This window comes from Histoplasma capsulatum, genomic scaffold, assembly GCF_000149585.1.
Source record: "Histoplasma capsulatum NAm1 scaffold_5 genomic scaffold, whole genome shotgun sequence".
NCBI classification, from domain to species: domain Eukaryota; kingdom Fungi; phylum Ascomycota; class Eurotiomycetes; order Onygenales; family Ajellomycetaceae; genus Histoplasma; species Histoplasma mississippiense.
In genome coordinates, this window is record NW_001813978.1 from 296,592 (window position 1) to 312,613 (window position 16,022).

Below are 16,022 nucleotides of genomic sequence, written 5' to 3' on the forward strand. Positions count from 1 at the left end.
GCGTAACTAATGCCATTTAACGCCAAACATTCGAATCCGGCAATTGTGTATTTGCTCCACACGTCCGACTTCAACAAAAATTCCGGACAAATACCACCATAAATGAGTAATAATACACAAAAAAAAAAAAAAAAAAAAAAAAAACGAGAGAGAGAGAGAGAGAGAGAGGAGGCGGAGTTGGGTTGGGGGGTTGTAGGAAGAAAACTGCGAGCAGAGCAAGTAAAAGTGGATATTTTCGACTTAGTCTCCCTTGATTAATTCATAATTAATTTATTCCATTTTTATCAGTTCGCCCTCAATTTGCTATCCCATTACCACGCATACTCAAGGGTCCCAAAACAAGCTCCTGAACCTCTTCTAGAACACCCCCAACTCGCCCGGCAACTCCAAGGATGGCTGTCTCCACATCCCCCAGCGTTGCAGCAAGCTCATTCGCTCTGGACGTGGACACAAGGGACGGAGCTCCACCATCCTTGCTCCCCGATGATAAGTCATGGATCCTCTGCACAAGTGACGCCTCAACGCCACGAAGATGAGATTCAATCTCTTTCAGACTCTCTCTATATTTCTGAACGACACTGTTCATATCGTTTGTGCGCTGGGAGAAGTAATCGACCAGATTTGTCGGGCTGCCTGTGGCGCCGAGACGGGAGTCATCCTCCGCATCCTCAGGGAGAGCGAGTAGGCGACGCGAGCGGAGGCCAGGGCGTCGAGAGCGGCTTGGTAGAGATTTGGGCTGTTGATCTGGTGGAAACCAAATGTCTGCTGTTGTAGGTTGGTATTGGAGGGGCAGGAGAAGGCTGTCGAGAGCACGGAAGACGAGCTTAGCCTCCACCGCATCCCGTGTTACAAGGACACGAGCACTTTCAATGCCATTGGCGTCGTTTTCAAGGGCTTCTTGGAGGGTATCTAGTTTTCCCTGGACGAACTCGACATCATTAGGTATGAGAGCACCTTGTGACGAGATAGCGGGGAGGACGTCAGCAACTTCGTTGCACATGCGGATTTGGTTGAGGATGAAGGTGTCAATGGCTTCGATTTCCTTTTTAAGATCATCAGTACAGTTTTCGAATTTAGTTGTCGGGACGAGGCTCGAAACGTCAATTTTGACGCCCCGCACTGTTGAACCCGCTGGCGTTTGTTCTCCTTGCGTTGTCCTAACTCGGTTTCCGAATAGCGAGAGCGATGGCGTTGGTTGTGTCTGCTGTTGCTGTTGCTGTTGCTGTTGGGGCTGAGCCGCACCACTACATAGGATACATTTTAGTAAACTATAAGAAAAAAAAAAAGGGGCCAATATAGCGACAGACACTACTTACAATAAACCGCCTGTCGTCGTCGAGGTGGTGAACAGAGATCCGCTAGGTTGTGATTGGGAAGTAGTAGGTTGGGAAATAGGTGTAGCCCCACCAAAAAGGGAGATCCCAGCGGGCCTTTGCTGTGAAGCGCCGAAAAGCCCGCCTGATTGAGGTTGTTCTCGTGGTTGTTCCTGCTGGGTGGCAGCCCCAAAAAGCGAGCCTCCACTTTTCGGTTGCGTGCTTCCAAAGAGGCTTGCAGAACCAGGCTGTGTCTGCTGAACGGGTCCTCCAAATATGTTTCCTCCGGCAGGTTTCTGTTGCTGTTGGTTCTGCGTACCTAGGGTAGAAAAGAGGCTTCCTGACTGTGGTTGCTGCTGTTGGGTGGTGGATGCAGCGCCAAACAAAGTACCGCCAGACGATGATCCGCCTTGGGCGTTTGTGATTGCAGGTGCGGTCGATGCAGTATTTGCGCCACTATCGTAAAGATTTCGATAGTAAGTATCAGGCATTCCCAATTCAACAGCTTCTTCTGCATTCTCTTCCACCTCCTTTTGTTTCCTTTCTGCGGGACGATAAACGCCCGCTACATTGACAAAGTCCTCCTCCACGAGCAGTCCTCAGGGAGCAGTTTCAAACCAGCACAAATGGGTATGAACCATCGTAACCATAATATCTGGAGGAACGGAAGGGGACAAAAGAGGGAACCTATGGGCTTACAACAATGAGTTTGCAGAAGATGTATTGACAGTCAACCCTCCCAGGGAGGGTGCAGAAGTCCGCGCTGAGAACATGACCACCGAGGAAATCGAACAAAGGATAGGTCACTGGAAAGAGATGGAACCGCTTCTGCTTAAAGGATGAGATGACGAAGGAAGAACAGAAGAGCGCGAAGAATTGCTGCACAAATAGCACAGTGGTTGGTTGATGCGCCGGAGCCAGATCGAAGTCCAGTCAGAGGAAAAGAGGAGGAAAGTTTATCCGAACATACTCTGGTCAAGTTCTTTTAAACGGGCAACTTATGTATATTTCCAGCAGCTATTTAAATAGCTTTCTCTTGCTTGAACTTTATCAACCATTCATCAATTACTGTAGGCCTGTAGACCCATACTCCATACTCGTCATCGTTATGTACAGCTCTTCGATAGTTTGCAGCTCAGGTATATCGATTCCGGGCATCATTCGATGGCGATGCAATTGCGAGGAGATGAGAGGGAAATAGTGTAGCTCGGCCTTTTTATCCATTGCGAGGGAGGTTGAATTGCCAGACAGTCAAAGGGAGCGCATGGTAGTCAGTGCGTGAAGTGTCCATCTCTGGAGGACCTCAGCTTTTGTTTGTTTCAACATTCCAATGCTACCGAGGTCTTTGATGGGCTATACAAGTCTTCCCAATAGGGACAGAGCTCATATATTGAAAGCCTTCAAAAGCAAACTTCCCCCTTCCCCCCCCCCCCCCAACAACAGCAAAAAAAAAAAAAAAAAAAAAAAAAAAAAAAAAAAAATCTATTATTTAACAAGACCTGCCTTGGTGCTTTTAGGTCTTAAGGGGATGAAACTACAACATTCTGAACACCACGAAGTAGGAGTTAGGTCGGTATGTATATATATACTTTGACTAAAAATTGCAAGGCTTGGTTGATTGAAAGGTTGAACTGCTTTTGATACCAGCTTGGTTGCACGAAGGCAAAGACCCATAAATAAATACTATGTACAATGAGTATATCAATTTCCTGGTAGCAATTATACAGCCTTCCCACCCCCCGTTTCACGAATCAACCGGTCCCTAGAGAAAACCCAGCATTCTCCATTCAAGCGGCCCGGATGCGCATTCTATTGCCGTCCTTCCCACTCACACCTGACAGTGAGCCATTTTACCGGGTTTTCTAGGGTGCATTCCCATTTTTTAATTGGATCCATAAGCGTGCATGAGGATTTGGCAACATTAGAATTACATTCTAGCTTACCAACTGATTTCTTGTCGGTGGTGTATTTGCACGTAATCCCTTCAGCAGTAAATGGTCCAAGCGAAGGAGGTAATGCCTGTGATACATCATCTGTTTTCAATTTCACAAGAGATTCATCTTTGCAATAATCAATTGTCTTTGGGTTTGTTGTTAACCAGACTTCCCAATAATGGTGAATATAAGGTGGAGCAGGATTCTCGACATCGGACACTGAAATCATGACAAAACCAGTTTTTGGTTTTGGGCGAGGATTGTTCCCTCCACCGCCACCTGTCCTTGACCATTCGCATGAATCATTTCCACAGCACCAGGGTGAGCTGGGGCTACAGCCATTCTCGCCACAGTCGCAATAGGGGCAGCTGGCATTGGCACAACAGCTAGGTGATTTATCATCGCATCCATTCTCGCCACATGAACATCGGTTGCCCTTGTCCAGCTTGCATTTGTCATCACATGCGGGCTGTGGACCTGTAGTCCTGGTGGTCGTTGGTACCTGACTGCTCGCATTTGGGTCCTTTGGGTCATGGCGGTCATGGGGCACTCCTGTTGGCATTGGTGAACAGAAGAAACCTTTGCACAAGTGACCGCCACAACCAGTTCCAGATGCACATGTGGGAGCTGGTTTCACTCCACCTTTACTGGTGAAGCTGACAGTGTGGCTACCTGGGTCGGCCCTGGGAAGACGGGGACAATAAGTGCCATCAAGTTGCTTCTGTGAGTTGTCAAGAAAATCAGGATTATAATGGCAAGGCGCTACTGTTTCTCCCTCATTCGTCTCATCTGCAAGATTTGGCTTGATTCTTGGGCAATGCCGATTAGGATCCCATTGTTCAACTGTGTTATAGTCAGATAAACAGGAATGGTCCCCAAACTGACCATTCCATATGATGGGCTTCATCTTTTGATCAATTATCGGTTTACCCTCTACGACAATGCGGCGGTGAAAAATTTTTATCATCTTTTTAACACTGCCAGGATCCTGTAGTTGGCTTGACCATCGGGACGGTAACGACCGGTAATATCCTACTAAACCGGACACGAAGGGGGCGGCTAAGGTTTTGAAAAATTTGTTAATACTGTTTATTCGCAGGATTTATTTGTGTGGCAGCTTTGTACTATCAAAATAAATAGAAAACTCACAAAACGAATTTCCACCGAATAGAGTGTATCCATTAGCACCCAAAGGAATTCAAATATTTTCTCCAGGAGCTAAAGTGGTCATCCAATCGGCATATTGGCTGAACTTTGAGTGGTGGCCATGTATATCTGTCGATCCCGCAACAATGATATTTGGTATGTAATATCGATTTCCAGGGTTGGCGAATAGGGATGGATAAGTATCGACTTGGGGTATTGTCGCACCCTCATTACCAGTTGAGACAACCAGAGCAACATTCAGACCGTCTATCTCCGTGAGAAGTCGATCTATGAGGCGCGCACCCAATTTGGATAAGAATTAGCATGAAAGGCGGTGCCGGAAGCCTTATTTTAATAAGCCCAAAATAATATCGGCTAGGAATTGAACGGTGATGCGAAAAACATGAGTCGAGGCACAAGGGGAGTGTGGATGCTTACGAAACTCTTGTAGGAAGACATTGCCAAGAGCCGATTGTTTGAGACCGTGGCTCATGTTAACAACTGCTTTGCCCATTTATCCGGTCTTTCTCTATGATATCATCGATGACACATCTCAATTGGTCCAAGTATCGTACCAGGAATACACTCTCATCTTGAGTCACAACTCCTTCAAATAAAGATGCAACAATGAGTGTACAAAGCTGGCATGAGCCTAAATTCTTCCCTAAAACCTTCGAAGCTACCCCAGTTGCGTGCATCACCCTAGGTTCAGCAGGTCCTGGATAGAGGTACCGATTATCTGGCCGCAAATATTCAATGTCATTGTGATATATCATTTCCTATGCAGATTTAACCCTAGTCAGTTTGTGTTCTCGAAATTTAACTAGCAAAAAATGAGGGATCTTACAGGGTGGGTTTCGTCGACTTTGTCTTCACCCATTATGTAAATATATTGATCGTCCCCTGCGATTTTGTCATAATTGAACATAAACAGACCATTATCGTCTATAGTAGCATTGTTACGCCGCTTCCAAATCATGTTTCTCGGCATAGAGATTTGCGAGAGATCCCAAGTATATGGGCTTACTCGCGTTGTCGGAGCTGGTACGAATGGATCCGCATTGTCATTGTGCTTAACCACACGACTGCTGTTCAAATGATTGACACCGACCTGGCGGCGAGGATTGAGGACTTCGATGGGGTTACTTATACCATAGGCTCGGGTGAGTCGATCAGATTCAATGTCGCTAATATCTCCATAATCAGGCCTGCGTTCGTAATAAAATGCGTCTGCAACATCGGGCTAAGTAATTAAATCAGTTTTTGCGTTCGTATACTTCAACTTCTTATAGGGACCATACAGAGTTTAACAAGGCGTTCATAGTCTCTTGGTCCAAGGAATCCAAAAGAATACTGTGAAATGTAGCTCCTCCGATCTGACCTCCAAATATTTGTCTTTGTATTTAGCAAGAATTTGGCGAATATTTCCCACGTTGTCCATGTCAGAAGGGTACACGAGAGCATTTGCAGGGCAGTCTGGAGGTGGTGTAGGGGCCGTCCAGTGGGGCGGGCTGTTGGAGATGATGGACAGTTACTTGGTTTTGTGCTAGTAGTTGTTGTATCCCAATCTGATGCTGAACAGCCGTAAATTTATCACATCTGGAACTGGTGGACGTAACTGTAGAGGTGATTGTTCCTCTACTTGTTGTTGTCTTAAATACAGTTGTTGCACAAACCGATGCTGACTTTTTCTCACATTTAGTAGGCTCCTCTTTGGGATATGTTAAGATACGATCTTGTCCAACCCTAAGTGCAAGTCAGTTTATGCTGTACCTCCATGATTTGCAACGGATGGGCTGAACAAAAATCTATTCTTACGTGATTGGGGGCCAAGGTGGGAGAGGTGGCTTTATCGTCCATGATGGAGGAGGATCTATTGCGCGCGGGGGTGGCGGGCCCCTAAACGTGGGAATAAACCATGTCAATGCACCGCCCTTACTTAACAGTTGAAGGTATATTGGAACACACTACTTACGGTGGGTATATGCCCGGTGGGAGATTCCAGCGTAAGCCTTTTACCATCATCTCTATTCAGACAGAACTGTATCCAGTCAATCGGGCCCCAAGGTGATTATATAATTTTAATATTTGACTAAAACTTACAGAGAAAAACCAGAGGTTGCAAGGTGTTTTACCTGGCTCTGGTTTTTTCACCTCCTCCTCAATTGGTGTGACTTCTTGAGCTGGCCATGTTGACCACACTGGAAGTGGCCGGGTAGTTGTCTGTTGAGGTGTATGGTCAGCACCACATGATCTCTATCAAACATCTATAGTTAGATATATTTGGAAATACTAACTGGTGTATTTGTTGGTACTGAAGTAATTGTTTGATCTGGCTTGGTAAATGATGTTGAGACAGTGCAGTCAACTGTAAAAACTTCAGTAGAAGAATCAATAAATGTGACAACTTTTGTTGCTGGACAAGTGAAGCCAATAGACACTGTTGTGGGAACTCTTCAGTCAATTGTAGGTGTTGTCTTTGGAGTATTGAAAGGAACTTTTGAGTGAGAAGGACACTTAACAACAATTGAACTGACAGTTGATGGAAATGAAATGATTGAGACAGTTGAATGAGTGGCAACAACAGTGGTCATAAAAGAAGTATGATAAACTCCTTCTCTAGTGCCATCTGTGGGAGAGGCATTGGGATTGCTCCAGCTTTCAGGTGGTCCTTTGGTAATATCTGATCAGAATGGGACAGTGGTATTGTGGGTTGTTGTCTTCCCTTCACCATCTGGCATTGGCACAGGGATGGGTGCAATATCAACACTAGGCAGTACAGTGAGAGAAGCACTTGTCTTTTCTTCAATTATGTTGATGTTTGAGTAGGGCATTCCATCTGTGGTGATTGGGTCTATAGTCAATGTGATGGTAGTAACTGTTGTATAGAATGTGGGAACTTCTCGCCCACCGATTGTTGTTGTGCCGCGGTTTCCATACTCAACAGATGTTGTGTATTTACCTGGATCAATTGTTGTTGGTGAAGAGAGTGAACTGATAGGAAACACAAGAATGCAATCGGCTGAGCATGTAACTGAGGGCTTATCATAAACTTCAGATCCAACATAAACAATGTCATAGTCATCATCCTCTTTCAAAGAAATTCAAACACTAACTTCTGTAGTAAATCCACTGTGATTGAAGTGTTCAATCATTAATGAGTAAGTTCAGCAGAGGAAAGACATCAAAAAAAAAAACCTACAAACCTTTGACTGGAGTCATTTTGGAAAACTGCGCCATGGCTAGGATGAAAATTAGCAACTTGCCGCGTCCAGAATGTGTCAGGAAATGACTCTTTCTTGATACCAGTTCCAATTTCCACCATGCCAACTGTGAAAATGTTAAAAAGAGTAACATCCTTACTGCCTCTGACTTCAAGAGAACGCTCTTGGCAATTATGTGTTGAAACACAGTTCTGATAATACTTCTGGAAAAAGCTGTATAATCCTGAGGAATGCAATGTTATACTCTTTGAGTTGATGATGCGTAAAGCCCATGCTGCTTCACAGCTAGTAGCCTCACATTTATCAAAAGATGGATCACCAGGGAATTCCTTGACAGGGTCAAATGGCAAAGGTGCTATTGGAACTGGCTGATAATACGGGGTCTCTGATTAATATGGCCAAGGTATATCTATGAAGAATGATGAGAATTGCACAGGACTTGAGTATTTGAGTCCATTGGCCACTTACATTTTTTGCACCATAGAGTTGATACTGATACATGACAGTGTTTTCGGAACCAGTGCCATAGAACCAAGAGGGCCCTTCAGACTCTATCAGTGTTCCGCGGGCGGCGTATAAGCTGATTTGATTTTCCAACTTGTCAGATGAATCATAAACACTCATATCATTGTCGCTGACCGGATTCTGAAGTCAGCTATAATCCACCATGCTCATAGCAAATCATCATCACCTTGTCAAAAGGGGGGAGGGAGGGGGGGAGGGAGGGGAGAGGGGTTTAACTTACTGATCTGCCAATCATATCCAGACATTCTCAAAATAGCCTGAGGCCTGTGGTGTGACATGAAAGAGGAGAGAAGCACAAATACATGCATCATTAAACTTGAATTTTGGGCAGGTTTTGACATCCAGATCCGAATCCAAAGCTCCTTCAATACGCACATGAGAGTCCCACATGGCAGCTGCCCACCAATGTTCTATGTTAGGAGGATTGCATCTTGTATTGAAAATGGTGGTTATTAAAATTGTGATGATTTACCAGATCCCTGGCGATCCTCATGCACATTCCATTCAAGAACTATAGCACCAGCTGTAGCTCTCTGACTAGTGAATATCATCTCAACTATCTTCATATCACCTACATCACCTTTCTCCCCAACCTGGACAACCACACGTGGGTTGTGAAGATCATTGAAATAGAATCCAGCACCTTGTATTTGTGACCAACTTGAACCTTGCACTCTAGAACCAGTTGGGATGACTACAGTGCCACCAACTATGTAAATGCCTGCTGGGAAATAAGCAATCTTGCCATTCTTATTGACTTTCTCAAGGAAAGAGTTAATATCTGCTGTATTATCCCCAGTGCCATCATTTTTACAGCTATGTTCTGTTGCAATGAGGAAGTCATCCACTCTGAGGTTTTCATATTGAGGGCGAGATTTATAGGTGAGTCTGCTGTTTATGTCCAGCAAGTCTGTCCCCTTTTTAGATGCATCAACTTCACCTGAAGTATAAGTTCCATTATACTCCTTGTAACGACATCCAATCGCCCAGAGCTTGACCCAATCAGTGCCTTTGAGAATGACATCACCAGTATCATTTTTAACTGTCGTTTCAACATTAAACAATTTCAAATTGTCAAGTACAATGTTGAGGGGCCCATTAACCTTGTCATTCTGAGTGTTGGTTAAAATACCAATAGGACAGTTCATGATCTGAGAGTCTGTAAAAGTTAGCTCAGATTTAGCATAGTACCTGTTGCAAACATACCGATGATGGAGACAGAGTCTATGCCTTGGCCTGTGCTGCCCCCTCTGCCACTGATGTTGAAAGCAACTGCTCCATCAGTAACCTCAACACACTGTCAATTAAAGCCCCAGGATCAAATCATCTGAATGGCAGTAAGGCAGTCATTGAATTTGAGATTCATTGCTGTGTACTGTTGGGAGCCTGTTAAAATTAATTGTTAACATTGACATGCTGAAATAATTAATTTGCAAGCACACGAGTGTGTCTCCTTACCAGCACGCCAGCCAATACTACCACCATTGAACACCAAGTCTGAGACAAATCCACCACTACCATTTTCCATGAAGATACCCACATGGGTGACTTTGTTGTCATCAGTTGCCTTTGGCATGTTGAAGACCAGATTCTGCAATGAACAGGCTTGAGACACCTGCCAATGAATGCCTGTTGGCACAAGTGGCTGGTCATAATCAGCTGTTGACAAGGACATCTCTGTCAAGTCAAAGATGAAATTATGAATCTGGCGGAAAAATTGATTTTGATTGATATACCAATTTTGGCCATTTCCATTTAGGTATATATGGATCTGTATCAAAAAGAGGAATTCCTTGAAAGGTATCACATCCTTTTAATTGTGGGTGGATCCAGGGCATCATCAATGAACTGGGTATAGTATAAACTGAATGACAGGTCGGCAGATTTTATATGTTCCAGGGCTAGATTAATGCAGATATTAATTAAAATGCTAGTCTGCATTTACAGAAGAGGAGTCTACTTACAGGAAAATAGATGATAGCTTCTTTTACAAATGTGTTCCCACATTTCAATCCACATTGATTGCCATCTTTAATTGCTGCATTTATTGCCTCTGTGGCATCAGTCTTGCCTGTGTTGTCAGCACCATACTCCACAACATCTCGGTAGAACTTGTAGTCAGCTCCAGCAAGGGGTTGCTGTAAAACTAGATTAGCTCTAGAGAATCTCAGTGGAGAGGAAGTACTTGCCACTTCTAAAGGGGCAAGCTTCGGCAATCAGTAGCTACTAGCAGCAGTGGTAGCAGTGCTGTTTGAAGCACTTCCAGCAGCTTTTTTTAAGTTCCCAGAAGTATCAACAGAGGTTTGATTATAGTGTTTCAAGTGTTGTGACATATAGGCCTCGAAACTACCAGACTCAAGCCATACTGGTCCATTTTGCTCTCCTAGTACAAGGTTAATGTCATATTCAGGAGAGTATGCGCGTCCATCGATAGCCAGTGGGAAAAAACACTCACTCACCCTTATCTGGGGCAGTTTTGAAGTAATTGTATTGATTATCCACCATATATGGAGGATTGGACTAACATTGATTGTCAGCCAGGCTGCACACTCAATAGTGAAGGGTGAAAGTCTTCCTATTACCTGTGGTCCATAGCTTGGAAGATTAGGATATTTTGTGGGATCATACAACAAGTTAGCCTGTCCTGCCACGAGGGACAGAAATCCAAGAAACAACCCCAAAGAACTCATATTCTGTGGGTGTAACACAGTTGTCCTTAATCAGAAAAAAGACTTCCTGTCCTCCTCATCTGGAATACAGGCAAAACAATCTTTATCTACACTGCTCCATTTTCCACTGATTGAAACCCCACTTTGATCACAGTGGTATTGCTCGAAAATTGTGAATTCTCGAGCACAATTTCCGAATAGTCATGGGAATTGTAGGTTACAGTAGCCTGGTGGGAGTGATCCCCCAGAGTGGGGATACTCGGATATTAATATCGTCTTGAAACATCTAGATGCTGGAGATATGGTCGACGAGCTTGCAGGGAGTAGATGAGGACCTAACAAGTCAGTCAGATAGAACTACAGATTCCCAAGGTTTAATATTTCTGTCTTGGTTCATTGGCTGGACGCGGGCGAGCCGATCTCCAAAGAAAACAAAATCATGGCCCTATGCACACGACGAGAAATGAAGGCATCGACGACTTGACGGGTTGGAATCGGGATTTTGACTATGGAAGCACCTTGGAGGCCGGGGAAACCACTCAGCAGGGCGGATACTCTTCAAAGAACAATTCTATCGGTAGTTACTGGTGCCTGTTCCTCTCTCAAAACATAGTGGATGATCGAAACTACCAACCACAGGGTATCTCGGAGGCAGCAGGTACTCAGGACGATTCGATGACTTTTTCCGACCAATGGGGATAGGAAGCAAAGAAGACATAACTAAAAAGTTTGCTGACGGGTTGCAGTTACATAGGGCATTGGCAGCTCCATTATGTGCCCTAAGCATCCCATGACGAGACTGGACAGTTCTATAATTCGCATATCAGGTTTTGGGATACCCAGCTTGTCCTTCGCGACCTGGGACCCCCGTTCATAATTGAAGTAGAGAAGCTGAGATCTTGAGTTGCTGACTCCCCGCACCGCTTCGTCAACCATCCCCGGAGCGGGCCGACGGAAAATCGCTGCCGGTAAGGCTAGGGCTAAAGTGAAAGAGCGGATGGCCTATACGGTTACAGCCAGTATACGGAGTTACTGTGTATCGAGTTTAAGAATAAAGCGGCGTCCATGATGGACCTGGATACTAGGGTTTGCCACCAGTGTGTTCAAGTGTGTTAGGGGGGATGAGAGCAGGAATACAATAGCAAATAACGACAAGTAATCTGTTTTTGGATCATTCAAGTTCCTGGTATTTGAATCCTAGTAGCAGGTGAACAGAGATTTTGTCAAGGACTTTTGCCCAATTTCCGAGATACGAACTTCAAGGCTCTTTGAACGTCAGGGTTCAGGGTTCAAATGCCAGGGTTCAACCTTGAAGCTAAAGTTCAACCGTTATCAGGTGATTTCATCCCATCTCAAAGTGTTAGGTAGGATGTTGTGGGACGTCTAAGTGGTTCTATTAGCATGTCGGCCGCTGAGGCATACTGTATGTGCGGTGCGCTAAGTTAGTCCGTGATAGGCAGCCTAGGGCCAACAGATGTTAGATTCGGCGTTCTACTGTAGTTTTAAATCACGCTACTACATACATAACTCGTCGAACAGGGCCCAAAGTAAGCGTTTTTTTCTTTTCCCTTGATTTTTGAACCGGGGCCCTCCCCACCATCAAGATGATTTGCCAGGAACCACACTAATCTGTAAATTGAAATAGCTCTTTTTTTGGCATTGCAGACGGCAGATACATAGTGGATTCGATCCAGATCTCTAAGGATTCACCACGACCGGCTCAATTATGACCCTCCATGCAAGATTAGCGCCATCCGATGATTCTGACGGTAGTCCATGATTGCCAGTGGCTTAATTTGAAATCTTTGTCTCCCGTTTCTGTCCAGTCCAGGGTTGGAAGCAATTCTCACCACCATGGATCAATTTGGCCAGTCCTTCGATTTGAATTGCGTAGCTTCAACTCGGAATTTTGCTTTCTCGACACCCGAAAAGCCATCAGTCAAGAAAAAGGCCCTTCCAGGAGAATACCTAGCCATATCTAATTATTTTAAAGAGGCTACTTGGTACGTCCGGTCTTAAATATATAGCACTGATGGTTTTCGGTTTTTTTTTTTTTTTTTTAAAAAAAAAAAAAAAAAAAAAAAAAAAACTTGAGCTAATCGTGTTAATAGGACAGCAGATGGGACTTGCGTAATTACAAATTCGGCGGACAACACTATCAGAACTTTTGTGTTGTATGTGGCTCCCCTCACTTGACCCTATACCGAACTCATCTGAATATATCCCCAATGCACAGACCCACGGATCTCCTCGAACAGAGAGACCAGCCTCATGAACTAGAACCATATCATACAATTCCATCAGCAGAACCAATCTATGCAATGGCAATTTACCCATTCTACGGGCTACAGGACGCATCTTCGACCCTGCTACTCTCTTCTGTTAGAGACCACCCCATTCGACTAACTTCTGCCTTATATCCCGGATTCTCAGCTTCGTACAGCCTTGTCTCACCTACCACTGAGGCTTTCATTACGCCACATTCCATCATCTACCCAACCAACCTTAGCGGGACGCAGTTTCTGACAGGTTCGGATAGTTTGATATGTCTGTTCGACGTGTCCCGTCCTGGAAAAGACGGCCCCGTGTCCACACTCCAAACCATTCCAAGCAAACGGAAGAAAATCGTTGGTGGCGGTGTTGGAATGAAAGGAATCGTTTCCACCATGTCCATCAGCCCATCTGGAGACGGAGTTTTGGCAGCAGGTACTTTCACGAGGTACATAGGCCTTTACGCATCCAACGGGTCCGGTGATACAATCGCCACATTCAGTGTTGAAGGCACGGTAGCAGATTCGCGCATCGGTGGTAAGGGTATTACACAGGTGCTTTGGAGCCCGTGTGGCCGATATTTGTTCGTCATCGAGCGAAAAAGCAGTGGGATTCTTGTGTACGATATTCGAGTGACTGGTCAACTGGTGGGATGGTTGGAGGGGAGAGGCGGAATGACCAACCAAAGACTCAAAGCAGATATTGTTCCTGGAGACGAACGTAACGCCACGGAAGTTTGGGCTGGTGGGACTGATGGAAGGGTAAGAGTGTGGTCAGATCCTTCACATGTAACTGAAAATGGGAGACAGCCGCAATGGGAGAAGCGAGTTCATGATGGTAAGTGATCCATCATCGCATTAACCAGTCGAACGAGCTAGATAGGACTGACGATATATCTAACAGACCCTGTAACCAGTGCTGTGTTCCACCCGATGGGCGGTGTTTTAGCAACCTGTTCTGGTCAAAAAAAGTATCCACCTGTCGATGCAGATGAGATGATGGAAGGCAACGCCAATGACGGCAATCATAGCGATGGAAATATGGCAAACAATATCGACAACTCCTTGAAAATATGGGCACTTTAAGAGTCGTGAAAGGATACGCGCGCTAATCATCTGTCGTGAACTTTCTTTAAGTCCCCAACTGGCAGTTGAGCTTCCACAATCTATGATATATGAGAAGAAGTTCTTCATATCCTCATACAGCCCTTCCAGGGGGCGCTGTCCCACGAGCGACGCCGTATCAATAACCCGCTCAAGCGGAATTGCTCGCGGACTCCGTGGACATGTATCATACATTCCTTCCACTAGAGTCAGCACTCAGGATCATCCACGGGATCGCCGTACGTTGCTGAGTTCCAATGGACCCCAGCGAGCTGTTAGACCAAGTGATGGCTTGTGCTGACAAACAGCCGGAACTTCAGGCACACAAGATACAGCTGATGGCTCCCCCATCCCTGTAGGCGAAATCAATATTCGCAAATGTCTGGGGATCGGATAACACCATATCGTGGGCCGAAGACGCCGAAGAAAGTGGCCTTTGATTTTCTTTTGTTTTCTTTTATTTTCCTTCCCGAAAAGTGGCTCGAGGGGAAGGTCTTAGGGACGCAAACCTGAGATAGCTATGAAAAATACGCGCACATTTCTGGTTGCGTGCTCGAAACTCAAGTCAGCTTTGATACAAGGTATAATAGGCCTGGAAAAGAATGTTTATTACGCCATAGAGGACGAGTTGCTAAATCTTCGGGAGCTGGCCATCTCCGGTTATCTCCGCTAAATGACCCTTCGCACGTCCCCGGCTACTATACTGCTGGGAATTAAGTTATTCTCTTGTGGGGCTGTAGGTGGTCAAGCAATTTTCCGGCTCTCACCCATGATACTGAAGATAGCGCAGCACATACCCTAGCCGTGCCGTGACCATCAGATTTCCCTTCAAAAACCTTCAACATCAATTGAATGTTAATGGCTGCTGAATGTCAATTCTTTATAGCTGAGCGTGTTAGGGAAGCGTGGCGTTTTTAGAAATTTGATCTTTTTCTTGGAAACACAAGAGAAACGCCCGTTGTATATAATTCTATATAATGCTAAAAGTAACAGGTGACAATGCCGTTTTCACATGAAACCTCTTTATTTATATCCTGATGGCACTCCAAATATACTGCGTGTGGAGCGTAATATTTCAACCGCAGGACTAAGGTCTTGGCCAACAGTTAGTTATCAGATAAGTTAACTACTTGGCAGGCTGAGCTTAATCAAACCAACATCATCAAACATCATCAATGGATAGACGGAATCCCCACCAGACCAGCTTACTCTATTCATCGATGCTAACTATCCAGGATAGACCATGTTCAGTTGGTTTGCTTATTCAATTTCTTTGTATTTCGCGGTGTGATGGATTTTCCCCATACAAAATGTGGAAATGCTTTGCTTGCTTTATCCCACCAGGATGGCTCATTTTGGATACCCGCACAATGCTGTCTTCAAGTAGTTAATCCCAAGTAAGATCATCTATAGCCTGTCTCCTTCTAGCCTAGAACTCGCAATGTGAGTTCCTGACTTTGTGTATCTATGCTCCATGGACATTCGTTGTGCTTCTGACCTGCAGGGTAAGAAGATCAAGCCCACAAGCAAACATCTCATTTTCTTTACCCTCATCCAAGGCTAGAACAAATAGCTGTACAGTGCATCTCGATCACTAGCCATGCGTCCAGTTCTTCTTTAGGATCGCATGAGGCATCTATCTGGCAGGTTTAAACTCTCGATCGCTGCTTTCGCGTCTTTGATTCCCTCAGCCCTTTTCGTCTACAGCCTTTCCCTCTTGTGCGGAAGTGAAGCGAGCCTCATCGCAGTTCGCTGCGGGGAGCACTTATTTTCGAACCTGCTGAAGTCATATTTATGGTTTCTTCTATTTCTCTTCACTTATCTTGCTCCTCGTTGC

The 16,022-nt window shown here is 45.0% G+C and overlaps 3 protein-coding genes across 3 annotated transcripts; 1 reads left to right on the plus strand and 2 right to left on the minus strand.

Annotated features, from left to right (window-relative positions):
• Positions 1–295: 295 nt before the first annotated feature.
• On the minus strand, positions 296–2,537 carry HCAG_04952 (predicted protein; the record flags this gene model as incomplete). Its single annotated transcript, XM_001539435.1, has 3 exons — positions 296–1,244; positions 1,317–1,911; positions 2,411–2,537. 3 exons carry the CDS (start codon positions 2,535–2,537, stop codon positions 296–298), a joined length of 1,671 nt encoding a protein of 556 aa, XP_001539485.1.
• A 3,554-nt stretch (positions 2,538–6,091) lies between these two features.
• Positions 6,092–10,516, minus strand: HCAG_04953 (predicted protein; the record flags this gene model as incomplete). Its single annotated transcript, XM_001539436.1, has 15 exons — positions 6,092–6,139; positions 6,212–6,292; positions 6,369–6,434; positions 6,497–6,616; positions 6,691–6,761; positions 7,125–7,355; positions 7,600–7,635; positions 7,757–7,985; positions 8,086–8,168; positions 8,363–8,537; positions 8,718–9,301; positions 9,349–9,398; positions 9,585–9,757; positions 10,107–10,280; positions 10,493–10,516. 15 exons carry the CDS (start codon positions 10,514–10,516, stop codon positions 6,092–6,094), a joined length of 2,145 nt encoding a protein of 714 aa, XP_001539486.1.
• Positions 10,517–12,665: 2,149 nt separating this feature from the next.
• Positions 12,666–14,167, plus strand: HCAG_04954 (conserved hypothetical protein; the record flags this gene model as incomplete). Its single annotated transcript, XM_001539437.1, has 5 exons — positions 12,666–12,814; positions 12,923–12,985; positions 13,198–13,843; positions 13,892–13,919; positions 13,986–14,167. 5 exons carry the CDS (start codon positions 12,666–12,668, stop codon positions 14,165–14,167), a joined length of 1,068 nt encoding a protein of 355 aa, XP_001539487.1.
• Positions 14,168–16,022: the final 1,855 nt, after the last annotated feature.